The 27337-nt window shown below is 43.3% G+C and overlaps 1 protein-coding gene across 3 annotated transcripts in view; it reads left to right on the top strand.

Annotated features, from left to right (window-relative positions):
- CACHD1 (cache domain containing 1) overlaps window positions 1-20476 on the top strand; it is a 207095-nt gene extending 186619 nt beyond the window's left edge. For all 3 annotated transcript variants that reach the window (XM_045835536.1, XM_045835535.1, XM_045835534.1), the window contains 8 exons: window positions 2099-2259; window positions 2455-2541; window positions 3877-3993; window positions 5153-5304; window positions 6604-6765; window positions 8002-8079; window positions 8723-8824; window positions 18723-20476. In XM_045835536.1, the coding sequence (XP_045691492.1) occupies window positions 2099-2259; window positions 2455-2541; window positions 3877-3993; window positions 5153-5304; window positions 6604-6765; window positions 8002-8079; window positions 8723-8824; window positions 18723-18961 (1098 nt within the window). In that variant the 3' untranslated portion in view covers window positions 18962-20476. The remainder of the gene's footprint in view (window positions 1-2098; window positions 2260-2454; window positions 2542-3876; window positions 3994-5152; window positions 5305-6603; window positions 6766-8001; window positions 8080-8722; window positions 8825-18722) is intronic.
- The last annotated feature ends 6861 nt before the right edge of the window (window positions 20477-27337 follow it).

Here is a 27337-nt window from a genome sequence, read left to right as displayed (position 1 = left end):
ACAACCACTATGGAAAGCAGTATGGAACTTCCTCAGAAAACTAAAAATGGATCTGTCTTTTGACCCTGCAATTCCACTGCCGGGACTCTATCCTAAGAATACTAAAACACCAATTCAAAAGAACCTATGCATCCCAATGTTCATAGCAGCACAATTTACAATAGCTAGATGCTGGAAGCAACCAAGATGCCCATCAGTAAATGAATGGATCAAAAAACTATGGTACATTTACACAATGGAATTCTATGCAGCAGAAAGAAAGAAGGAGCTCCTACCCTTTGCAACAGCGTGGATGGAGCTGGAAAACATTATGCTAAGCGAAACAAGCCAGGCAGTGAAAGACAAATACCATATGATCTCACCTTTAACAGGAACCTAAATAACAAAACAAAGAAACAAGCAAAAATATAACCAAAGACACTGAAATAGAGGCCAGGCTGACAGTGCCCACAGAAGAGAGTAGAGGGAATTTAAGGAGACAGTGGGAAGGGTTCACAGGAACAAACTTAAAGGACACACGGTCATAAACTAAGGGGAGGGTGATAATGGGAGGGAAATGGGGAGGGTTGGAGGGGTGACTGGATTGGGAGTAAAAAGGAGAAAACTATTTGAACAACGATTAAAATTTTAAAAAAAGAAAAAAAGAACTAAGCTTTTTATTTAAAAACAGGTATTTGTATCACTAAATATATAACTAAATATTAATTCTGAAGATATGATAGGTTAAATGAAAATCTAAACTTAGTGACCCCCCTCCTCCCAAAAAAAAGTAATTGCAAAAAAGTTGTTTGGGGGGGGGATAATTTTAAAAATGAATATATTAAAATGATAGTGTGTTCAAAGCAAGGAAAGTCATCATTACTCTGTTCAGACCCCACGTCCTCTTTAAAGAGCACACTGCGAGACCCGAGTATAGGCAGAGGGAGGCTGCCAGGAAGTCTGTCATCGGAAAGTCTCAATTACTCTGTGTCTGATCTACTTGTACAATGATTTCCTGAGACGACACCAGGATACTCCAGCAGAAATTTTTCAGAAACACAAATATTAGTGAAATACAGTGGTGGGCAAAAGTAGGTTTACGGTTATTCATAGGGAAAATAATACAGTAATTAGTAAATAATACAAGAAACTGTCTCGTGTGCTCACAACTGTAAACCTACTTCTGCCCACCTCCATATGAACTAGAATAATGTCTTAGCGGTGTAAGTTATCCCAACATGGAAGTGGAGCATTCCTATTCCTGGGTCTTGGAGCTAACAAAATGCAAAGCCCATATCGTTGCTTATATTGTAGAGGCAGGCATTGGCTAGGCAGTGGGAAATTCATCCAGACCTCCAGCACCCACTCAGAGCTGTGATTCTCAGAGATGGGCTTATTTGAACCAAGGACATCTAGGGGGTACTGGTTTGGAAACAAGCATGTGTTTAAATAACTGGCCTACTTACTACATATGACCCACATGGAGTTAAAAATGGCTGTGCTGAGTGTTGCAATGTCGCTTTTGAATCTCTGATTTTCTAGTGTGGTGGCAAATTTGGCAATTCAGGAAACTGGCTATCACATTTTCTTGTTACAGAATGCTTTCCTTGGATTTTTTAAAATATTCTAGAAGCGGGACACTGGCCTCTTAAAGAGACTTTGGTTTTTAAATAATTTTATTATTGTAAAAGAACAGTTGTTTTTATTTGGGGAGAGGGAAATGCATGTTTTCTGGTTATTTAGGTTTGCCTTTGAATAAATTTCAAACTATTCCGTATCAGAAAGCTGTCTTTCATTGATTTGTTGCATTTTTTCCACTTTATGATTATTGTTAGGTGTTAAGGAGAAAAGAGATTACAAAAACATTTATGAAAATTTTATTTTTATAAGCATAGATAAATGAATAAATGATACGTACACAGTAGTTCAATGAGAATTATCTATGATGGGATTATAAATGAATTTTACCTTCTAGGTTTTTAACAGTACTACTATTGTAATCAGAAATTAAGTTTTGTTATAAGCTATTTTCAGCACATGACTGAGGGGTGCGTTCACCATGGTGAGGCTGAGTCTTGCATTGTTGTCTTATCACTTTTGACACCTCCGCTGTCTACAGGGGGATTTGACGAACCTTGTGCATGGCAGCCACTGTTCCAAATACAGACTGGCGAGGATCCCGGGAACCAATGCGTTTGTCGGCATCGTCAATGAGACGTGCGACTCTCTTGCCTTCTGTGCTTGTAGCATGGTGGACCGGCTCTGTCTCAACTGTCACCGGTAAAAATGCAATGGGTCATATTCTCTATTTACCATGCCATTGAATATTTTATCTGATGCCAGTCATTCTGAAGTAGCATCTGCAAAATAAACAAAATGCTGGGTATGTCCTGGAGAAAAGGAAAACCCTGGTTACAGAAGCATTTATAATTTGTTATTCACCCTCTACATAGTAACTTTCTTCTTGCTTTTCAGAATGGAACAAAATGAATGTGAATGTCCCTGTGAGTGCCCTCTAGAGGTCAATGAGTGTACTGGCAACCTCACTAATGCAGAGAACCGGTAAAAAAAAAAATTATGTACTATGTACGAGAATATATACCATATTTTTCAGACTATAAGATGCACTTTTCCCCCAAATTTGGATGGAAATGAGGGGGGTGCGTCTTATAGTCTGAATGTAGCTTACCTGGCTCACTGTGGCGGGGCAGCAGTGGAGCAAGGTCACACAGATTATTAAATATTTTACCACAGTTTTTGCTTCAAAATTTTTTTCCTATTTTCCTCCTCTAAAACCTACATGTCTTACAGTCCGGTGCATCTTGAGTCTTGTTTATAGGTTTGTTTTGGGTAGAGACATAAGGCGATAATTCATTCTACTGATATAACTGTTCAGTGAGCCATATTTCAAGCTCAGTAGTGCCTTAAAATGAAGTCCACTTCCTGGTTTAAATTTAAATGCTGTGGAAGAATTAACAGTAATGTGCTATATACAAAAGATATGAGACTGTTACAGGCATTAACATGTGCCAGATATTTTATGCACATTAAGCAACTTAGTTTTCAAATTACACCTGTGATAAATATGTAGGTATCTTTCATACACACACATGCTCACACATAACATAGCATTATTGATGTTAGTGGAAAATTTTAAGACCAGTTAAATAAATTATGATAAGTCTCTTGTCCAGAACTTAAAGTGTGTGCATGCATACTAGTACAGTTGAGCCTTGAACAAAGTGGGGGTTAGGGGATGCGATGCCCCACACAGTTGAAATATGTGGAAAACTTTTGGCTCCCCAGAAGTTTAATTGCCCCTCAGTATATGCAGGGAATTGGTCCCAGGACCCTCCGTGGATACCAGAATCCGCAGATGCTACTCTGTAAAATGGCATTGAATAATGTGTAGAGTCAGCCCTCTGCATCTGCATACTCCCAGCCTCAGATCAAAAACAAGACAGGAATTTACTGGGAAAAAAAAAAGTGTATTTAAGTGGGCTCTCATAGTTCAAACCTATGTTGTTCAAGGGTCAACTGTATATGTTTATTTAGGCATATAAAAATATCTAAAAGGACTCCATTAAATTATTAACAGTGGTCACCTCTGAAAAGTAAGCTTTAGAATGGCGAGTGAGGGAAGGTAGCAGCTGCTTTAGACTGTATGTTTTCCTATTTTGTTAAATACCTATGACTTCCTCATTTATTTACTTATTTATTTTGTACATAAAGATGAACATGTCGAAGCTCAGAGTAGTTAAGTGACTCTCCTAAGACTTTATATATCTAAGTGGCAAAGCCAGGATTCAAACCCAGATCTGCCTGACACCACAGGGGCCAGGGGCACAAGAGTTTGGAATATATGTGGTCCTAACCTCTAGACTTATTCCCAAATAGAAACCCAAGCTGCGAGGTGCATCAGGAGCCAGTGACGTACACAGCCACGGACCCTGGCCTGCAAGATGCTCTTCACCAATGTGTCAACAGCAGGTGCAGTCAAAGGATGGAAAGTGGGTAAGCTGCATCCAGCACTTATTGTATGTCAGCATGATGGTTCTGGGAGCAGAACCTAGTAAAGTCCAGTGACTGGCATCCTCACTGAGCTTTCCCAGCTGGTATTTATCACTCCCATTCTTGATGTTTTAAAAGGTAGTATCTATTTTTTTCCAGATCCAAAACTGATACCCATAAGTCCTTTATCCACCAGGTTTAAGCTTGTCCGGTTTTCACTTGTTACTGCAACTTGGCATTTGTACCATGTTACAAATAGGTGAGAAAGTTATTCTTGAGGTAAAATAGGAAGGTAAATGAGTGAGGGAACGTGGCATGAAGAAGCAAGGGCAAGGAGCAGCAACTCAAAGGCTCCAGAACCAGAGCCCAGCAGTGAAGACTGTGTTTGGCGTACACTGAAACTGATCGGTATTCTTCCTGGAAAAGCAGCTTGTTTAAAGAATGACAAACTTCATGTCTCCTGCTCCCTCCCTCTCCTCCCTAGGGGTGGCAGTGGGTGATTTCTTTATTATGTATACAGCTGCAGGTTACCATTTGATGAGACAGAATTAATAGGTAGGAAGGGCAGCCAGTTCTCCTTTTGGTGTAGATTTTGGCAAAGGAATGGTAGGGCATCAGATAAATTGAGATGTTATACAATAAGCCAAAGTGAATTAAGTTTGAGAAACACTGCACATACTCTCTGGAGAGTCATAGTTCTCTTAGCTTATTAAAAGTTCTAAGAAATTGACAGTAATAAAATGTTTAACTTCCCAGGTATTTCCCAAAATCATTTGATCTTTTTTTTCTTCCTTCCTTTCTTTTTTTTCTTTTAAATGACCGTACACTTGGGGGATGTTAGTTCAGAGTCTAACAAACCTTGTGGCCATTTGGTCTTTTAAGATGATTTTGAGTATTCCTGCACTCACCCGTGCTGTGTGTATTTCCTGGTCTGACTCAGAGACAGCAGCTTCAGCTCTCATTTCCCAGTTGTTGAGGGACATAGAGCAGCTCTCCCCTAGCAGATCACTGCTGTTCTCACTTTACAAGGAAAGGAAACGAATGCTCAGGGAGCTACAGCACGAATAGGTAATGGATCTCTTGAGTGCTGTCTGAGGCCCCAGCCCGCGTGCCCCCCGCCTGACACTGCTTCCTGGAACTCTCCTCGTCGTCTCTCTGGCAGGGACTGTTTTGGCGTGCTGGACTGTGAGTGGTGCATGGTGGACAGTGACGGAAAGACTCACCTGGACAAATCCTACTGTGCGCCCCAGAAAGAATGCTTTGGGGGGATTGTGGGAGCCAAAAGTCCCTACGTCGATGACATGGGAGCAATAGGTATGTCTGTTGAGAACCCATTGTAATGTGATTCTTGAATACACATTTTTCTGTCTGAATGCTCAGACAGAAGTCTTAAACTGACCCTCTCCTTCCCTGATCCCTTTGCCAACAGTTTTTCGTTACAAAACCAAGGCAGATGATTACCTTCAAAGCTGGCTAGATATTCTCAGCAGACTGAACAGCCTTCTGTCCTGCCAAATTTTGCAAGCCTGGAATTCATTCCTATAAAGCTTGTTCTGAGAAATATCAGGCCTGATCTCTGTGTAGCTGAACCCTAGAGTCTGTTTGAATGCGAGTTCCAGCTGTCAGAGTACAGGGCCCGTGATGGGCGGAGGGACCACTGCACACCCATTTCCTGCTGCCACTGTCCCTCACAACTTCTGCAGAGCTCGAAGTCTTGTGGCTGCAAATCATTGTTTAAGGCCTCGGGGTCCACAGAAGCCAGAGCTACCCAGTGTAGCTGGAGTGCCTGAGGATGTGGGGACACTGTAGGGAAGAAAGCCTCTGGGGTCAGGCCCCAGGACCTCAAAAGTACCACCTGTACCCCATGGTCAGATTTTCTCAGCGTCTTCCCAGGGTTAGCACAAACTCCTAAAGCTTAGCTGGCCCATGAGGCAAATATTTAAGCCCTCAGTTAATACCTCGGTTATTAACGTCTCCCCACAGGAGCCTGTCTGCAGCAGCAGAGCCCCTGTGTGAGGCAGGGCTCTGAGCTCACGTGTTACTGCTGAGCCAGGTTAGCACATGGAGGAAGTGACCTTGCTCGAGAAAGTCACTTTATATGCCCACCTGCAGTTTTCTGTCTAAAAAGTGCACGTGGTGTTTTAAAGGGAACCCATAAGCTTTGAAATGCAATCTTTTGAGCACATATTGAATAAGCCTGGTGCCATTTATTTCTGTGAGATTGGTCCCCTTGTTCTCCCCTCTGTACTTCTCTTCCAAGTGCAGCCTCCCCTGGCGCTCCCCCCCCCCACACCCCGCCCAGGGATTTGGGCTCCCAACACTGGCCACCACCTATTTCTGATTCTCATCTACTCACTGGTTTTTCCAGGTCTTGCTAATTATGCTCTCGCTCTGCTGAGCAATTAGCATTTCTTCTGTGAACCAGGAATTAAATGAAATCACTGCTCCTGAATTCTGGTGCATTTTGAGGAAGTCAAAGCTTAAAGCAGCTCCTCTTATCTTCACCAAACCCCTGCCATGCTCTGTTCCTTCCCATTTTACCACCATCCCTGCTCCTGCCACTGCACTTGGGAAACCCTTACACAGGACATCTGTCTGTTTGCTTTCCTGAAGGCGACGAGGTGGTCACCCTGAACATGATTAAAAGCGCCCCTGTGGGCCCCGTGGCTGGAGGCATCATGGGATGCATCATGGTCCTGGTCCTCGCCGTGTACGCCTACCGCCACCAGATCCACCGCCGCAGCCATCAGCACATGTCTCCTCTGGCTGCCCAAGGTGAGCTCAGAACAAATCTCAGAGCTGCCCCAGCAGGCAGCAGCCGTCCTTGTTGTAGGTGGCTCCTGGGCCAGAGGACAGTGGCCAGTTGGGTGAGTCTCTGCGCCGTTATGAGAGCCGTGCTGCATTTTCAGCCTCTCCGGAGTGGATGCAGAAGCCCCCAAAGCCTGCTTTCCTCCCTCAGCCCCTTTTGATTCCCTAGGAAATTCCTGGGTCCTCCCTTTTCTTACATAGCATTCCCCCACCACAGGCTGCCTCTGGAGCAGGCCGGCTGGGGAGCTGGAACACTGAGTGGGAAATTTTCTTCTTCCCTCGACTCAGATGCATTGCCTTTGCTGCGCCAAAGACACTGGCAGACCAAAGATACCCCAAGGCACTATTGGCAAGAACATGAATTATTCTTACCGCAGCTGTTATTGTATTTTATTATATATTGTGAATGGATACACATTCAAAGGAATGATCACCTCTCTTAGAACAGGACAGGTAAATGAAGCCAGGTACAAGATGATTAATCTGTAATCATGGCTTCCACACCAAAAGTTGAATGTGGTGCATGTGTTCCTTTGTGAGGCACAAAACCGCCCTCCTTTCTCAAAGCCCCTGGGCAGATGCCGACCTGAGCTCTCTGGTGTGAGCTCACTCAGCCTTCCTGCTGCACTGGGCCAGCAGCACTGAGCTCACTCTGCAGCAGTGAAGACAGGTGATGTCGGCATGTTTCGCTCTGGCCGTGGTCCTGATGGGGGATCATGGGATAATGCAGCCTGATTTAACAGCAGGGCTAATCACGAAGCTCTTTCCCCTTGATAAGGTTCTGTTAGACTGAGGACGGCTGCCAGCCAGTGTTCACTGATGCCTGACCTTTTATAAGATTATGTGACGCCATCTCATCAGCACAGCCAGCTGTGGTGTGCAGCCCCTTCCTCCTGTTTCGGGCACTTTAGTAGAATTGTCAGTCTATCAACTTCTCTTCTGCTGTTTCTTCAGAAATCAGTGTCAGGTTTGACTGACCCCCTATTCTCTCTCTTGTGAGTCCTGCTCTCCCCTCCATTAGAAAAGAAGAAGAAAGAAAGGAAAAGAAAAAAGGATGGGGTATCTGTTCATTCTTTTCCAAGACTGGACTCATTCTCGATGGGAAGCTGTCACTCAGCCATCCGATGAGACTCCCCGGGGTGTTGAAGTGGTTGATTTTGTGTGATGAAATAGTTATGTTTCTCTCTTTCTAACGATGGGCAGAAATGTCAGTGCGTATGTCCAACCTGGAGAACGACAGAGATGAAAGGGATGATGACAGCCATGAAGACAGAGGCATCAGTGAGTATGCATGCCACGCCGCGCAGGTGTCAGCAGGAGGCTAATCCAGAATCAGTATTCCTGGTTATATCCTGTTGGCTTATATTAAAGTTTAAGGAGATGTGACATGATGGGGCCTTCCCCCCCACACACACACCCTGCCGTTTTCATTAGGAATAAGTGTAGGTGTTTGATTTGTTCTAGAAAATCTCAAAAGATTTCATGATGTTCTTTTTTAAATTCAGTGCTCTGGCCTAAGACACCTCACTCTTCCATTTTTTCCTCCTCCTCCTTACTTTCCCGCATAGTATTTTAGGAAGGGAATCCTCAAGTATGCATTTTTTAGTCCCTAAACTAATGGATACAAGTCAGGGGCAAAGGAGCATTTCTTTATCAAAAGAGAGTTCCATTAATGTTGAGATAGTTTGGCCTTCAACTACTTGGAACATATCTTGTTGATGCATGTCAGAGACAGGTAATTAGGGACCTCTCCCTGCCCCAGTTCTAAAAGCAACTCCCTTAATCCTCAGGGTTCTCTAAAAATTACATATTCTGGCTCTCCACAGTATAACCCCAGCGTGTGAGTGAGCCTGCTCCGAGAAAACGTACTTGATCCGACAGGGGTGCTGGCATGAGAGTAACTAACCATCCTTGCCTTCCACAGTCAGCAATACTCGGTTCATAGCCGCGGTCATCGAACGGCATGCCCACAGTCCGGAAAGGAGGCGTCGCTACTGGGGCCGATCGGGAACAGAAAGTGACCACGGTAAGGTCCAGCTCCCTGTACAGGAGGGGCCTGAGGAACCCATGGACTCTTGTGGACCAGTGCTCATACCCTCTCTTCTCTCTCTTTCCTGTACTGTGCTCAAACAAATTATTTTGACATGGTTTTCCTAAAACACACATGACCCTTTTATAAAGAGCCCAGGGGTGGTTTCGCATGTGTCTCAGCACTCCTGGATGTAGGTGAGACGACCTCGACACACAGAGGGCTTCCTAGGTTTTCTCCATGAATGGGGATTCAGATTGTCTAAGTGACACCTGCTTACCAGCCCACTTGATTCTCGGTAGATCAGCAGCCTCATAGGTCCTACTGTCCAACGTTGAATTTCTATGGAGACTCAGAAATTTTTTCCCAACAACATCAAGGGTTCTACCAGGTGCGTACTTTTGGGGACTCTGACATTCCCCTCCCTGCCTTCCAGCCTTGCCTGGGAGACTCAGGGAAAGTTTCATTGAAGAGGCATTGGCACGGGGCCTTGAAGGATGAGGAAGGAAAGAAAGTCAGGGCGAAAGGGCCAGTGCATACAGTCACCGAGTTGTACACAGCACCTGTAGGATGCTCAGGGGGGCTGCAGGCTGAACTGTGGAAAGGTGCTGAGGACCAAGCCAACTGTGGATTATAAAGTCCACATGTTGTACCAGAGACCGGCCACCCCTCAGCTGCTCCCCACCCCCTAGGTCCACACAGCTTGTCGTCGAGGAGAACAGCAGTCACAGCACTGCCGCAGGTGCACAGAAACAGAATCGGGGGGTTCAGACTTCTCCTGTAATTGTAAAATCCTTTTATTTTTCATATAACTGTTTAATTTTCAAGAAATATTTTCTTCTCAGAACCCGGGTTGTTTCTTTTTAATCCATAAATAATGCATTCATGCCTTCAATTCTGCTTTCTCCACATATACCCTGGAGAGGGGGGGAAAAAAACACGTCTTCAAACGGTGCTCCCACACCTGTGCTAAAAAATGCAGGTGTGGATATTCGTCAAAGCAACCAATGCGGCCTTTCACAAGCCAGCCAGGTATTCTGACTCCCTTTGGAACATAGAAGCTAAAGCTCTGAGTGTAAACTGGAGACTGTTAATTTGAGCTCTGAATGACATTGTTCCCACCAACTAAATAGAAACGTTGGATTTCTATGGAGAGTCAAAAATTTTTTCCCAGTTTCTTTGACTTTCTGCCTTTTTTCACTAAAAACCTTTGAACATTCATAAATGCATTCTGCCAGGCAGTTCTGTGCCTCTTCTCCTTTGAATAATAAAACAGATTTGAGGCTACTAAAGTTCAACAGAAATAATTTCTTATTCAGCAGAAATACTGAGTCCTTTCTGTCTCTCCCCCACTCCCTTCCTCCCTCTGCCTCTCTCTTCCTCACCCTTTCCCTCCACCTCCCCCTTTTTCTCCCCCAGTAGAAACTGCTTCAATATGAAATTGGAACTCTGAGTGCCACTGCAATTCTGAGTGACGGTGACGATGTTCCATTAGCTCTCCCATTGTCTTAGTAAAATGGCATGTGAAGCAACAGCTTAGATAAAAGGAATAGTGCAGTGTCAGTATCTGAAAGCCAAGGAATCTAGCTGAGGGCTTGGTTTCTTTCATTTTTCACAATAATTGGATCCCTGTTATCCCCAAGGAATAAAAAAATAGTTTCTTGTGCAGACAGAGTGCAACATTAAAAGAAGTGGGAGATATTAACATTCCACGTGATTCCAGATGCACTACAAAATCAATAGCACTTAACTGCATGTTTTCATATCCCTGAATCCTTATGGTGGGTCACTCAAATTGGTGGCATCGAGTGAATGTCCTTGTCATGCCCAGAGGATGAGCTGTATGTGTGTACACATTAAAGAAAGGAGCTAATCTGATTGTTTTGTCAGCACGCTTCTTACTCATCTGTGTGCTTTCCTATGTGGTGACTATTGGCATCTGCCCTTTGGTAGGCACAGGGCAGGGAGTCACAGAAAAGGAAGGTGTCATTTATGGGAGGCAGCCATGGTGCAAAAGGGCTTATAGGAGAGGGTCAAGCAGAGCTCACTTGGCATCTCACCTCTCTTCCTATTTACAGGCTGTGAGGCCTTAGCGCGGCTGCTTTGGACCTCCATTTCCCAGTTCTTACAACACGATTAGAAACTCCTCCTCAGTAGTGTTGTTGTGAGGATTAAATGCAATAATGTATGGCAGACGGGAGCTCAGGGTGGACCTCCCCGCCTCCATCCCCACTCTGCCCTCAAGGAATTTACAGTCCAGGAGGAAACCGAAAGTGTCTTCCTAAGACGGATAAAAGGCTGAATATGACAGCTTTCTTAAAAGAATGGAACAAAGAAGGTGGGAAGATGTGGGAGACCCTGGGGGGAATTGTCATCCACGGGCCCTGGAGCTGGTAGAATCAGAGGTCTGTGGTTCTTTGCTACTTGGTGAGCGTATTTGCACAGAGTTTTGGGATCTGATTCACAGAAGGAAAGTCAAAAGAGCAGCATAGATAAATATATGAATACCACACACACTAGACTTTTGTGGGTTGGTTCAGACTTGTAATATTCCTAGAATTAAAATTAAATGTTACCAGGCTGCATTTTTTTATTTAGAAATATTTAATGTGGCCAAGAGAATTTTGTAGTTCAAAATAATCTAATTTTTGTATCTTAAAAAAACTGTATTCGAAGTGGTTTTTCAAAAGTAGGGTGATCTTTGTCAGTATGCTAGGGCCACATAAAATAATTGTTGTCAGCACTCAGCTGTCAACTGTCACTGTCAATTCTCACTGTCACGGGAGGTTAAAAACAGTTACTACCTAGCTGTGCTTTCCATTAGATATCTGCCTTTGCCCATGATTCCTCGTGAAAATACCATGTTCCATCTAATCATCTACTGGTTTATTTTTAACTTAAAAACTACCAATATATATTTGTTCGTTATGAGTCTGTTTTGGTTACCATCTTATTAGAGACTTTATGCATAGGTATATGAAGCAATATATTTCTTGGTAACAGGCCAATTTTCACTAGTGAATCAGATTCCAAAAGATTCAACAGGCCAATATCGAACCTTGAAACCCTGATCAAAAACTGCACGGTGCAGCAGGAGACCATTTTCTAGAGGTGCAGATGTTATCCTGCAGTTACTCTCTGTGACCACAAGGTGGTGAGTAGTCCCCAGAGAGACCTGACATCCCCAACCATCAAGAGAAGTGTCTTGGAAACCATCAGCTGAAGAGAAGCAGACTTCCATAGATCCGAAGCTTAATTAATCTCGACTCTTCTATTAATAGACACCTGACCTCCTCCCTGAAGCCTTTGTCTTGGTGAGATAGTTTTTGCAGAGATTTTTCTGCATACACTTTTGGATAGTAAAGAATTTTTGCCTTTGAAGGTATTTGCAAATACCCTTTGTGTTTTAAACAATGCTTCCTCCTCCATGAGTCAGAGATGGAGTCTGTCTTATTCATCGCTGTTCCTGGTGCCCAACCGAATTGCATGGCACTGAGTAAACAATTAACATGTTCAGTGGGAGTGTGTGTTTGGCTTGCTCCTGCTTCTCCACATCTTGCTCCCTTCCTTCAGATTTCCGTTAATTCCTGGGATAGAAGGAGGTCTGAGTAAGTTACAGAAGGATTGAGCAAATTAAATTGAATGGCCCCGCAGTGTGGGGTTCACTTTGGAGGGGCCTCTGCTGGGGTTCTCATCAGAAAGCACCAGGAAATTGGGGGTGCCTCCACCCCCGGTTGCCTTGGGACAGCTGTACTATCACGGCCGCCCTGGGTCTGTAGCCAGTCTGGTTCAGAGCTTCCCTGGACCCTACGTCAGAGTCCCTGGGCAGGCCCAGTGAACCTCAGATTGTCTTCATTTTTAGATGAAGCTGGTGAATCCCACCATAGATAACTTAAAAAAAAATCACTGGTACCTTTGCTTTGGGCATATATTATATGATTTTTTTAAGTGCCTGACTTGTGTGAGTCATTGCATTGAATATTAGGAGTACAGAGATAAATAAGTCCTTTTGTTTTTTGTTGTTTTTTTTTTTTTTTAGAAAGAATTTGGTAATGGACAAGATAGCCCTATATTTTATTATAATATGGTAAAATCTAAGATAGAGATGTGCACAGAATGCTGTTTAAACTCACAGAGGGGACACTGGTGGGGGTTGGGGGCTGGGGTGGGAATACTTCCAGGAGAAGACCCTCAGACTGAAGCATGGAGCACAACAGCAAGATAAGGAGAGGTGGGAAGGTGAGCCAGGCAGATGGCCCACCGTGAATTTTATATCAGGGATGTGAAAGTGAATGATCAGCTACTGTGTGTGTGTGTGTGTGTGTGTGTGTGTGTGTGTGTGTGTGTGTGTAAATGAGCAGAGACAGGAGGCTGCCCAGGAGTATTTGGAGGAAAGATAAAGACAGCCTAGCTCTGACAGTTGTCCAGAAATAATTAACACACACTGAACTTTTACTAAAACTACTAAGTGGCTTCAGCCCCTTACAGGTAGGCCAGCGGTGGTTTGAGTGTGTGTGGCACTTTGTGACTGAGGTCTTAGAGCCTAGCGGCCACTCTTACATCCTAGACTTAGCACTGCCATGCCTGATCTCCTAGTCTGGTGTGAAGGCGTCACAGTTTCCTCAGCCTCTGAACCTAGAAACACTGACCTGATCCCAGGACGTCAACTCTCTGGTCAGTGTGCGCCATTGAGTCACCACAGCTGCCCCACGGAGACACTGCTGCTGTCCCACCTGCATCCTCACCATCTCCTCCAGGGGATGCGCCAGCCCTGTCTTCTGAGCCCCTGATCCCTCTTTCCTTCTTCCCAGCCTCCTCACTGCCACAAGGGAGCACCTCAAAATACACAGTATGTCTTTGCCATTTGCCTGCCCTCGGCCATTCCTAAATCCTAACTTGTACAATAGCTTTGACCGGCCTTGTTGATCTGGCCCAGCCTCGTTGTCCAGCCATGTCTCCCATGTCCTTCCTTCCCACACACCAAGCTTTTCACCGTGCACCAATCCACTGGAGCCTGTTGGGCTGCTCTGTCCATGCATGTGCTCATCTCCCTGCCTGCGGCACCTTTCCTCCACCCCTTCCTTCTCCTAATGAATTCCTCCTGTCCTGTGAGGGCCACCGCAAGTGTCCCTTCCTCAAGTATCCTTCCTTGGTGTACTTTCTGGTCAATCTCTGTGTTAGCACCTGTGTTTCTCTTCTTGGCTGTGGACTTCTCAGAGTCTGGTGCTCACCTCAGTCCTTTTCCGGTTGAGCCCCTTGCCTGGCACCTGGCTCCCGAAAGCCACTCACTGATAGCAGGCACATATATCAGTGATCTCGTTTGCTCCGACGTCCCCACATTTGTGACCCACAGACTCACAATCAAGGGAAACAAAAACCAAATTCATCTTCTTCCCCAAAACTCAGAATCTTTGGTTCACCCTTTCTAATCACCCTGACTCAAAGTCACAGTTCCCTCACCCTGCAATGTCCCATGTGTAATTATTTACCGACTTCTATTGTTTCCACCCCAAAGATACATTTTAAATCTGCCCAATTCCATACCCCTACTTTCAGTTCTTCATCTCCCATCTGGCTGTTGCAATAACCTTCTAAGTGCCCCTCTCCCTTTTTATATTCATCATTCAGGCTGCCATCAGAACTCTTTAAAACACAGAAATGATTAGGTCATATTTCAGGGCAGGGGTCTTTACAGAATCTTGCATTACCTCCTCGTTTCTGTGCTTTGGCATGGTCTTTATAGGCTGACTTTAACTCACCTTTCCACCCTCTACCAGCCCGGTTCTCCAGCTACCTGCCAGCACTCGTCCTGGCCCCGTGGTACAGGAGTGGCCTTAGGTCGCCACCCTCTGTGCTCACTTGTGCTTTTGCTCATATCCACTTACCAAACTCCTACTCTTCCAGTTAAGACCAATTAAATATGAGTTGTTCTGTGATGCTTCCTCATTACCCCAGCCAGAAGTAGGGATTCCCTGCTTTGAATTTTAATTATACCTCAATTATAACATTTACCATTATCTGCGTTAGAATAAGCCTAGCTTCATGACTATCTGTCTCATACTTGGTTATGAAATCCTTAAAGAAAAGAGACATCTCTTACTCATGTTTTATAGTCTCCCCTCCAGCCCCATAGTGGACTTCAATAAGTGAATACTTGAATTTAGCCATCTTTATACCTTTGCATATTTCTCAAGCACTGGCTTTTGAGCTCCTTGTGCAAGGTCCAGGTTTTCATCTCGGCACCTCCTGCAGTAACCAGCATGGTGTCTTATACGTAGTAGGTAGGCTGCCCAATAAATATTTCTTGCATTGGACTGGCTTAACTAATTCTCAGTTGGGAAAAGTTTCATTGAGAACAGAATCACCTTGGGACGAGGTAGCCAAGTGGTTAAGGCGAGAACAGAATCACCTTTATCATTTTTGCACAAAGCACACATTTTCCACCACCAGCTATTCCTGCTTGGCTGTATGCAAGCACGTCAGTTTCGCAGCCACAAATGTGACATGCACTACCCACGGGTGAGTGCTGATTGATGCTAACTGTAGATGCAGCGGAAATATTAATGAGCTGTCACTTCTCAAAAATGTTAAAGGGGATTTTTGCAATATTTAAAAACATGCCAAGGTTCTTGGAATGGAATCCTTTGATCAATGGGGACATTTTCTCTTGAAACATGTATTACTTAGAATACCAAAAGAAATTAATCTTTAAATACAGTGAGGCAGCTTCCTCAGAGAATAGGTGATTCCTTTGCTAGTTGCTATGGGTATATGTGGGGTTGGTATTTCATTAGGTATGGGACCTTTAGGCAGGTTCATTAAGCTCTCTGAGCATTACTTCTCTCACCTGTAAAATGGATATTAAAATAATGTGATGTTGGTATGCAGGAATTTTTTAAATTACATTTTATTGATTATGCTATTACAGTTTTCCCAGTTTTTCCTCCTTAGTCCCCCTCCACTTAGCACCCCCACCCACCCCCTCAGGCAGTCCCCACACTGTTGTCCATGTCCATGGGTCATGCATGTGTGTTCCTTGGCTACTCCATTTCCTATGCTGCACTTTACATCCCCATGACTGTTCTGTGACAACCAGTTTGTGCTTTTTAATCTCCTCACCTCTTCACCCATTCCCCCACACCCCTCCCATCTGGCAACCACCAAAACATTCCTTGTATCTATGATTCTGCTTCTGTTCTTCTTCCTTATTTTGTTTTTTAGATTCTGTTGTCGGTAGATATGTATTTGTTGCCATTTAATTGTTCATATTTTGGATCATCTTCTTAAAGAAGATCCTTTAACATTTCATATACTGTTGATTTGGTGGTGATGTACTCCTTTAGATTTTTCTTGTCTGGGAAACTGTTTATCTGTCCTTTGATTCTACATGACAGCTTTGTTGGGTAGAGTAATCTTGGTTGTAGGTCCTTGCTATTCATTGCTTTGATTATTTCTTGCCAATCCATTCTGTCCTGCAAAGTTTGTTTTGAAAAATCAGCAGATAGTCTTATGGGGGCTCCCTTGTAGGTAACTATCTGCTTTTTCCTTGCTGCTTTTAAAATTCATTGTTTTTAACCTTTGGCATTTTAATTATGATGTGTCTTGAGGTGGGCCTCTTTGAGTTCATCTTGTTTGGGACTCTCTGCACTTCTTAGCGTTGTATGTCTATTTCCTTCACCAGGTTAGGGAAGTTTTCTTTTCATTATGTTTTCAAATAAGTTTCCAATTTTTGGCTCTCTCTCCTCCTTCTAGCACCCCCATGATACAAATGTTGGTATGCTTGAAGTTGTCACAGAGGCTGATTACACTGTCCTTGTATTTTTTGGATTCTTTTTTCTTCTTGCTATTCTGTTTGGGTATATTTTGCTTCCTTATATTTCAAATCACTGGTTTGATTTGCAGCTTTATCTATGCTACTGTTGTTTCCCTGTACATGGTTCTTTATTTAAGTTAGTGTATCCTTTATGTCTGACTGGATCTTTTTTATGTTGTCGAGGGCCTCACTAACTTCCTTGAGCATCTTATAACCAGCATTTTGAACTCTGCCTCTGATAGATTGCTTTTCTGCATCTGATAGATTGCTTTTCTCCATTTTGATTAGTTCTTTTTCTGGAGTTTTGTTGTATTCTTTCTTTTGGGCCATGTTTCTTTGTCTCCTCATTTTGGTATCCTCCCTGTGTACGTTTCTATGTATTAGGTAGAGCCACTACATCCCCCAGGCTTGGTAGTGTGGCCTAATGTAGTAGGTGTCTTGTAGGGTCCAGTAGTATAGCCTCCTCTATTACCCAAGCTGAGTACTCAAGGCACACCTGCTCTGTGGGCTTTGTGCACCCTCCTGTTTAATTGAGCCCTTATTGCTGTTGGCACATCCAAGGTCGGCCTGTGTTCTGTCCAGGGCCACACAGTATGAGCTACAAAGCAATCAGCAGATGGCTGCTACTTGGGGGGGGCTGGCAGGTGCCTGGGTGGAGCCAAGCTGTGAACCAAGGCCCACTGCTGTTAGTGCCAGGCTTGGGGCAACTTAGAGGTACAGGACCTGCTGAAGCCATATGCTGGTTGTTTGAGATCATTTAAGAATATCTAAAGCATGAACCAAGACAGGTCATTCCTATGGAAAAATCACTGGAAATAGCTTAGGTGGGGCAGGGCCTCAGGGAATCACCAGGACAAGGCAAACAGTGTGAGCCATGTTGATGGAATCTCAGATGCAGCACCCACCTGCTGGCTCTGTGGCTCTGTGGGAGGAGGACTCAGAAAAGGAATGGCAGCCTCTGCCAGCACTTCTGTCTTAGAGAAAGCTGCCACCCAGCTCTTGCTCTAATGCCAGACAATTCAGTTCCTCCCTGTACATCTCTGATGCCTCTCAGTCTGCTGCTCCCCCACACTGGAGCTCAGAGGGAGTGAGTCTGAGTGAATCTGACCAAGTCTGTGCATAGGCTTTTTATAAGGAACTGCCAAGGAGTCCAGCAGTTTCTGTCTTCCACAACCTGAATCCCCACTGGTTTTCACCACCGGAAGTTATGGTGGCTTCTCCTCCTGGCACTGGAACCCACGGCTGGGGGCCTGGTGTGGGGCTGGGACCCTTCACTCCTGATTTTTATCTGCCACAGGTGGGTGTGGGACCAGCCCATTCCATGTCTCCAACCCTCCTATCAGCCACATTGTAGTCTCTTCTTTAATTCTGTACTTGTAGGACTCTCATTCAGCTCACTTTCTGACAGTTCTGAGTGATGGTTGTTCTCTAGTTTAGTTGTGATTTGGTGTGGTTGTGCGCAGAGGTGAGCCGTGTTCACCTACACTGCCACCTTCGGCATGCAAGAACATGTGCCACCAGCGCCTGCCGCAGAGCATGTGGTGGTCACCACGGCAGTTTCTTCTCACGGTCGCATCACATCCTGGCGTTTTGAAGCCCAGCTTTGCCCACCAGCCCCCAACTGATCTGACTCCAGTCAGGGTCTTCTTCTCGAACCTGCCTTTTTTGTCTTTTTTTTTTTCTTTAAAATAAAAAATAATCTTAATCTTATCTCAGGGAAAAGTATAGGCAGAGAGTTCCCCAAATGTCCCTGGTGGTTATGTATGGATTAGATGGGACATGAGGTAATTTTAGTTTTTATTTTGTTCCTTTAGGGAAAGGGTTCTTGTATATATTTTTTTTCTTATCTAGACTTCTCCATTGTCTGAAATGATTAGGTGTTTCTCATGTAATTGTTTTAAGAATGAAACAGTCAACAAAAGATGTCTTTAAAAATATGCACTTCACCGTCTGATGAGAGCCTCAAGCGTTCACATCTGTGTGGCGCAAAGGCAGGAACACCTGCTGGTGCCCCAGAAGTCCTAACCGACCTCTCCCAGCATGGGACGTTCTCAGCGATGTGTTCGTTGTGTTCCTTTCCAGGCTACAGCACCATGAGCCCGCAGGAGGACAGCGAAAACCCTCCGTGCAACAACGACCCCTTGTCAGCAGGGGTGGATGTGGGGAACCACGACGAGGACTTGGACCTGGATGCCCCGCCTCAGACCGCAGCCTTACTAAGTAACAAGTTCCACCACTACCGCTTACACCACCCCACGCTCCATCACAGCCACCACCTACAGGCGGCCGTGACAGTTCACACCGTGGATGCGGAGTGCTAACAGTCCCCTTCCCTCTGTGAGAAGACGGGATCTGGGAGATACAGAATATTCTAGAGGAAGAAGAATCGGCATGAAATCCACAGCAAGAAACCCCTTGTGTTTGGGCTTTGTCCGGGGCGGCTTAACTCCGTCCTGCCTGTTAGTATGTTTGACAACAGGAGAAACAACAAAACCGCACTTGGGAAGGTGGCAGGCTGGTTCTGGAATGGAGGGGAAATTAGCCTGATAAATGAACCTGCCATGATCCTAACGGAACGGAACAGAAGGCAAACCTCCAAACATAGAGACAAAACCTATAAATGAAACATTGGGAACCTTCGTTACACTGAGCCAGAGGAATGTCCCGAGGAGCCAGAAACATCCAGCTCTCCTTAACTGGAAGAGAGAGAAATGTGCTGAACTAGAGATAGACTGGGAGCGCGGCACGCCGGAGGCAAGTGTGTGCTTGGAAGATTTCACTTTGTTTCTTAGCGGTACCTAGAGACCACAATTGCTGTATGGAACTCATGTTCAGCTCTGAGTGATGCATCTCAATATTTCTAAGTAAAGGATTATTTTTCTACTATTTATTGAACTTTCAAACATTCTCAAACTTTGGGGGAAAGAAGAGGAAACATGAGAAATTTTCAGCAATTATTCCTAGCTATTTTGTGTGTAATGAAGTGGTTCTTTGACTGAGGAGTTCTCTTTCTTATTTAACTGATATCATCCCACTGCCCCACTCCACAAAATGGGAAAATGAAGAAATGTTTCTCTCTGACTTGTTTACAAACATTGTCTTTGGAACATGATTTCGTGGACACACGCCTTTATTCGTATTGCAGGCAGTATTCTTTCCCTGTGTTTCACAGAGATGGGAGAGGCAGAGAAATCCAACAAGTTCTTAAAGAAATTGTGTTTCTTTTTAACACTTTCCCACTCCCCATACAATGCTTTTCTTAGGTTTCTACGAAACCTAATATTACAACCCCAGCCTTTCAGCTAAGGGAGGGCTGCATTTATTCTCCATGTTTCAGAGACTAGAAATTTGAAAATATCCCATTTTGAGTCTAAGAATATTGAATACCCAAAAGAAGAAGTTTTTAAAATCCAAAATTTCGATTGTGTGTTAAAGATTTCTTTTGAAATCATAGTTCGAAGCTACTGCCAGTCATCCAAGAAGTTATCCACCAAACTGCTTTGTGATGTATACAGAGATTAATCAAATTGGGCTAATATAACATGGCATTGTAATTTTAAAGTAGTGTTCTAATGACAGTGATGTATTTTAGATTCACATGTTGTGATTCCAATATGTTACAAAGATATTCTTGCACCGTGTGTGTGGTAAATCTCCATTTATATGTAGTTGGCAAAAATTCACTGAATAATGTTTTAATGATAGGGTATTATGATATCATGTAAAAAAATTAATGGTTCCTCAGCAGCACAGGAAGTAAACTATGTGTGCTATCAGGACACCCCTTCGTACTGTGTATAAAGTTGCAGTCTAGTGGAATAAACTGTATGAATGGACAGTGTTGGTGGTTATAGTGATTTGTTCATGTGCCGCTGCTTGTGCCTCAGAACAGATAACATTCACTTTGTCACCTGGCAGATCGGCTGCCACACGGAAAGGAGACCTCCTTCTAAGGCTGGCATCAACTTCAGGGGCTTCTTGACCATCTTGAACATGCAAAGAAACTTAAAATTATAATGGGAAAAATTAAAAGCAAATATTTTAAAGTGTGTGGGACGTAGCTCCCCTTCCTGAACATCTAAAGTTGTGTCGTTAATGATGAATAAATGGTTATTCTCTAACTGCTGGAGAGAATGGGTGACTTTCCTGTCTTCCCAGAAAATCAGACTTTTCCGTGTAGGTTTTTTCTAAAGTTCATCAGAACCTTTGTGTTATAATGCTAGCTTCTTGATGGGGGATGAGGGGGGACCTGGTGCTTTGAAGAAAATAATCACAAAACTTATAGCTTAAAAATGAAAAACGTTACAGCCTGCTCAACTATAGCAACAGAAATGTCTTTTGTGATAAGTAACTCACTTATCTTGAACTTTAGAGGCAAACAATTGAATTCTTACACCTGAATAAGAAAACCTATGTTTTACAGTTCCTGTAGAATAGGACATACAGGTTTGTGACATTTGGATTGAAATTCTGATCTTCTAAATGACCTTTTGTCTTCTTCCCTAAGATTGCATATAATGTTTAAACATTTGGTTTTGTATTGTTGTTGTTATTTAAAAGGAAAAATATGTTTTTGCACCTTTTTATCATGGTGACCAGTATTGTTCCCCTTTGCTCCCCTGATACCGGGCTTTGTGAAGCAGGAATCTTCCCTGAAACCCTGGAGGGAGGACCCATCCCTGCCTGTCATTTGCTGAGGCCTCACGATGCCTGTAACCTGCACTACTTGTCACTGTTGGTAAGCACCGAGAGCTAAAGGTGTTCCAGGTCGCTTTACATAGCTGGAGAAGGAAATTTCCTGCCTGTGGCCCAAACAGGATTCCGACCCATATTGGTTCTCGTGGTCTGTATTTATCTGCTTTCCAGATGTGTTTATTTTAGACCTTTTGGGCAATGTCTCTTTTCTTCCTCTATCTCAATTGAATTTGAATGCTCAACTAAACTTCATTAATATTTTTATTTGAAAGCCCTTGTCAGATTTACTCAGACAGGTTTATTTTGTATGTCAGAGTAACTGGTAGGTGTGGGAAGAAATCCTGGAAGATTACTTAAGCTCACTTCCCTTTGGCAATGGCCCGCTCTAATGGTTACATTTTTTAAATGTATGTCTGGTAGAATAATCAAAACAGACCAGCCCAGTCCCATCTGTGTCCTTTTTGGTCTGTTTCTCAGTGGAGGAGTGCAGATTTTCCTGGCTGAAATACAATGCCATATTCAGAATTTTTTTGTAAATTTTCAGTAAAAATGAATCAAGTTGAAAGATATATTTCTATGGCTATTATTTATAACTGTATAATATGGTCTGTTTAATAGCTAAGGTGTGTGTCAATACATATAGATGTGTGTACATTTGAGATTGTTCTGTTTCTCTTCCCCACAGCCTCCCTCCTCAGTCCTACACTGCTCTTAAAGCATCTTCTTCATCCTTGAATTCAGTATTTCTTAACCCTTTTTGCAATTCAGTATTGTCCCCTCCTAAGGAGAAAATTTTTATTTAATTTAAATTCATCCTAACAAGAGAAATTAAATAGTAGGAGATAAGATTTTGTTGGAGAGGGTGGAGTTTTGGAGGAAGACTACACACCATTGTAATATCTGATTTCTTTGCTCCGCCAAGAATCCATTTTCACCTCTTGTGGTCAGTATCTCCCCGATTTGAGAATGTATTCTGTCCTCAGCCCCCTTTTTAGTACTTGCTTGGGGTGCTAGAGCACTGAGTTAAAAATGAGGCCAGGAGCTAAAACCAAAGCCTCTGATCCCAGGCTCAGAACTACCTTGAACTTCTTCATCTCCTTTCCTCGTTTCACATCTGGCCTGTGGCCAAGTCCAAAGTCCTTGAGTAGACAGTATCCTTGCATTTGTCTGTCCCTTTCCATTTGGGGGACTGGGTTGTAAGCTGTCTGTATCTTCCACTGAATCAGTGACATCCAGGTGGTTCCAGACTCTTTTCTCCAGTTCTTCATTTATTCAGCAAATACTCACTGAGCTCTTACTACATGTCAGACTTGTGAGTACATGGGAATGAGTTAAGCAGAGCAATCCCTTCTCTCCCTGAATGTGGAGATGTACATGGATAACAGTGTTTGCCCCGCTCTTCACTGTGTAGCAGTGAATGTGATCCCAGGAGTTAACCTCATGCCCAGAGGTGTATTTCTCATTAGTCCTACCACAGTCTTCGTAAACTCATCCTATTTACTTGGTCTTGAGTTCAGAGTCAAGGCAACCACCATAAGGCATTCTTCCCGATGACTGGGAGAACATGTGACCTAATCTGAACCCCACCCTAACTCTGGATTTCCACTAGGCAGATAATAAAAGGTCCTTATTTGTGTAAGACTTTTTGAGTTGGCATTTTAATATCTGCACTTGAAAGCTTCCAAAGTAGGCATTAAACAAGCAAATACAAAATTATAAGTACAATTTTACATACAGCTAGCTATTTACTGCGAAGGCAAAGAAAGTGTGACAGACAAAATAACCCATAGAGGGGGAGTGGGCACAGAAGGAATCTGCTTTGGATTCAGTGTTCATGGGAAGTGAGAGGGTGACATTCAAGCTGCCACTGAAGAAAGAGCAAGCCAGTCCACAGGACAGGGCAGTGAGCAGGCCCACATTTGAGGCAGAGGAAATAGAACAAAAACATGCAGTGGGCTTGAGAGAGAGAACTGACCAGCTAAAGGGAAAGTGAAATGTAGGAAGATGGGGTATTGTAATCCATGGAGAAGAAGTAGGGGAAACCAATAGGATCTTTTAAGAAAGCTAGGTGAGGCTCTACTTTAAAGATGAGGCTATACTTTTAAAACATCATTACAAGATGACAATGGATTGTGGGGTGGCAAAAATGGAAATATGGATAGGAAACCATTGCATATGTCTAGGTAAAATGCAGGATGCTGGCAGTAAAGTGGAGGAAAGCAGAACAGTAGAAAATCCATTTTACACATGCATGGCTTGGCAATGGGGCAGGGTGAAGGGTTCCTGGCTCTGACAATTACATAGTGGTAACCACTTTCTGTGCAGGAGATGTTCGATGTATTTAGTGTGAGGTGGCTAGAGATGTCAAGTTCATCCTGCAAAGCTCAGCCCAGTAACTACTGATGACTTTGACTCACATGGAACGTTTGCTCAGTGACCAGCACTGTGGCAAGTTCTTCTCATCTGCTACCTCATTTAATATGAATGAGCTCTGTTCATTTAGCACTGTAGGAGAGCTTCCCGTTTTACTACTTTACCTATTTCCCTCAGTGGCATGTTCCTGAGTTCACTTCTGCTTAAATCCAGAACCTCATCATGCTGCGCTATGCACATCTCTGCTGTGTTCCAGCCAGCTGGCCTTCTGACCAGACACCTTCTGACTTTCCCGATGTGATGTGTGTTTTCATTTATACTTTTTGTGTATGAATTTTTCAGCCTTATTCAGGTATAATAAACATAAATAAAAGATTTAAAGTATACATCATGATGATTTGATATATGCCTTTGTTGTGAAAGGATTCCCCCCATTTAGTTAACACATTCATCACCTCATTTATTTATTGAGAACATTTAACTTCTGCTCTCTTAGCAATTTTCAGTTGTAACACTGTTGTCAACTATAGCCACCAAGTTTTACATTAGATCCTCCGATCTTACGCCTCTGATAGCTGAAAGTGTGTACCTTTTACCAAACTCTCCATATTTCCCTACCCCCAGCCCTGGCAGACACTTTTCTACTGTTTCTGTGAATTTGGTGTTTTTTTAAGATTCCACGCATATTTGTCTTTCTCTATCTGGCTTATTTCACTTAGCATAGTGTCCTTGAGGTCCATCCAGTTCTTTGCAAAAGATAGAATTTCCTTCTTTCTCGTCACTTTTTGTGCACATTTTTAAAATCTGTTTATATTTTCTCTTCTCTAAAGAGATATCCTCTCACTCCAGCAATTCAAACACAGCTTCTTCATGACCAGGTTCCTTAACCCTGCTTGCCTGCTTAAACAGTGACCTCTGGCCTTTGACTTCTCCAGTGCTGTTACGTCTGCACCACCAGTCATGAATTTCTAGTTTATACTGGCTTAGATGTTGGCTGCATTTTCTTTTTTTTGTTTTTAAATTTTTAAAAAAAATTTTCAATTACAGTTTACATTCAGTGTTACTTTCTGTTAGTTTCAGGTGTACAGTCTGGTGGCTATACAATCCTGTACTTGACAAAATGTCCCCATTGAATTTTCACATGAATTCTTTCTTTTATAAAGATTTTATTTACTTATTTTTAGAGAGGGGAAGGGAAGGAGGAAGAGAAACATCAATGTGTAATTGCCTCTTGAGCTCCCCCGACCAGGGATCTGGCCCACATCCCAAGCATGTACCCTGACTGGGAATCGAACCAGCAACCCTTTGGTTCACACTCCAGCACTCAGTCCACTGAGCCACATCAGCCAAGGCTCATACAAACTCTTTTATAGACTCAACTACATTTGAGTTTTCTAAGGGCAAGGACTATTATTGCTCTTTGTGATGTTCATGGACCATATCCTATACTTTGTAGGGCCTTAAATGTTTGTTTAAAAGATTAAATGTTTGTTTAAAAGATTAAATTTCTAGAGTATCAACTGCAGCCATAAATTAATTAGTTACAACATATAAAATGTATATAGCACTTAAAGTAGTAAATGAAGCACACTGATTTTTCCAAAATATTTGCTTAATCAGTTAGTGCAACACTTTCTTTAAATTGAAGTATAATTGACATTATATTAGTTTCATGCATTCAGTGTAATGATTCAACATTTATATGTATGTGTGTGTGTATATATATATATAAAAATGATCACATAAGTCCAGTTAACATCCATCACCATACATAATTACAAATTTTTTTCTTAAGAGAACTTTCAAAATCCATTCTCCTAGCCTCTTTCAAATATGCAACACGGTATTTTAACTAGTCACGATGCTGTACATTACCTCCACATGACTTACTCATTCTATAACTGGAAATCTGTACCTTTTGAACCTCTTTATTCATTTCACCCACCCTTAACTCCCCACCTCAGGCAACTAGCAACCTGTTCTCTATCCACGAGCTCCATTTTGCTTGTTTGTTTGGTTTTTGAGTACAATCATTTTTTAGAATATTGTACTAACAATTAATACAGTGTTACATGTTTGGAAGTTTTTTAATGTTGTCATTGACATAAAAAATCTCAACTCCCTAAAACACAGTTTCAGTACATAGGCCTTTGAAAGGCTACCCACATTTTATTATAATAATTTGTGATGTATATACACATCGAAGTGAAAAATAATTCCTGTTGACTAAATGTGTAGTTACTTATCCAGTGTAGTTTTTGTTGTTGTTTTTACTTCTTGTATTAGGGAGCATACACAGGTCACACCCCAGGACATAAAGTCCACTCTAGTTTTAAATAGTATTTCTTTGGAAGAAGGATCTTACATATGGGAAGTTTTTAAATCCTGCCCCTTATAAGACTTCTTGTATTTCTTTGACACTATTCCTATTCTGCCTCTTGAGTGCTGCTTGATTGTTTATGTAACAGTATACCCACCTGGATGACTGCCTCAGTTCATACTTCAGCCTAGTGCTTTTAGTGGGGGAAACATAACAAAGAACTTGGCTGCTCTACAAAAGTATTTTCTTGACTTGCAGGACTTTTGGCAATCCTTTATCCAGACCCAGTTTACTCTCTGGTACACTGTCCTCAAAATCTGTTCCCACACGTTCCCACACTGCCCAGCCCCACACCTGGTCCTGCCACAGCCACGGCAGCTGCCGTGTGTTCTACGCTCCTGTTTGGTTTGAAGTCCCCAACTTCTGGACCCTCCACATCCAGATTGTTCTCCAACTCTATCGTTCTCTCTTCCCAGAGGAAGGACTGTCCCAATCCTCCCCAGGGCCAGCTTGTGTCCTCTTGGTCTAGTGAATGGCACCAAGTACGCCAGCCCGCAGTCCCATCTCCCCAGTTGTGGCTCCTTCTCTTTGAATTGAAGGCACTTGGGGGTCCCCTAGCCCAAGGTCTCCAGCCCTCCCCGCCCTCCACCTCCCGCAGCTGCAGCCTGTTAGGAACTGGGCCTTGAGGGAAACTCACCTGAGCTCTGCCTCCTGTCTCCGCCCTGGGAGCTCATCCTTTGCTGCAAGTTGAGCTACAAGCCTTAGGGCACTGCTCCTCCCAGGGCTGCACCTGAGCTGCCTGTCCCTGCCCTCCTCCCAGTTGCTCTCATTTCCCGCCAGGACCAACGCAGCAGCACATCCATTGCCCTCCCATCTCCCTTCTTGCCCCTCCAATTCCTTCTCCACTCGGAGGTCCCAGTAATCTTATTGTTACTGAGGTAAATGGCACATACCATAAAACTGACCATTTTAGAATATACAATTCAGTGGCATTGAGTGCATTTGGAATGTTATGTGCCCTGGCCAGGTGCCCCAGGGTTGTAGGTTTGGTCCCCACTGGGGCACGTGCAGGAGCCAACCAATGAATGCATGGTAAGGTGAAACAGCAGCTTGATGTTCCTGTCCTCACTCAAAAATCAACAAATAAAAAATTGTTTTTAAAATGTTATACAACCATCCCCTCCATCTATTTCCAAAAGATTTTGCCACTGCAGAAGGAAATTCCAGACCCATAAAGCAGTGAGTTCCCTTTTCCCTACCCCCTAGAAGCCACCAACCTACTTTCTGTTTCTATGGGTTTACCTGTGTG

Source organism: Phyllostomus hastatus, unplaced genomic scaffold (assembly GCF_019186645.2).
Source record: "Phyllostomus hastatus isolate PE091 unplaced genomic scaffold, TTU_PhHast_1.1 phas_contig_209, whole genome shotgun sequence".
NCBI lineage: Eukaryota > Metazoa > Chordata > Mammalia > Chiroptera > Phyllostomidae > Phyllostomus > Phyllostomus hastatus.
This window is presented reverse-complemented; position numbering and strand designations above follow the sequence as displayed.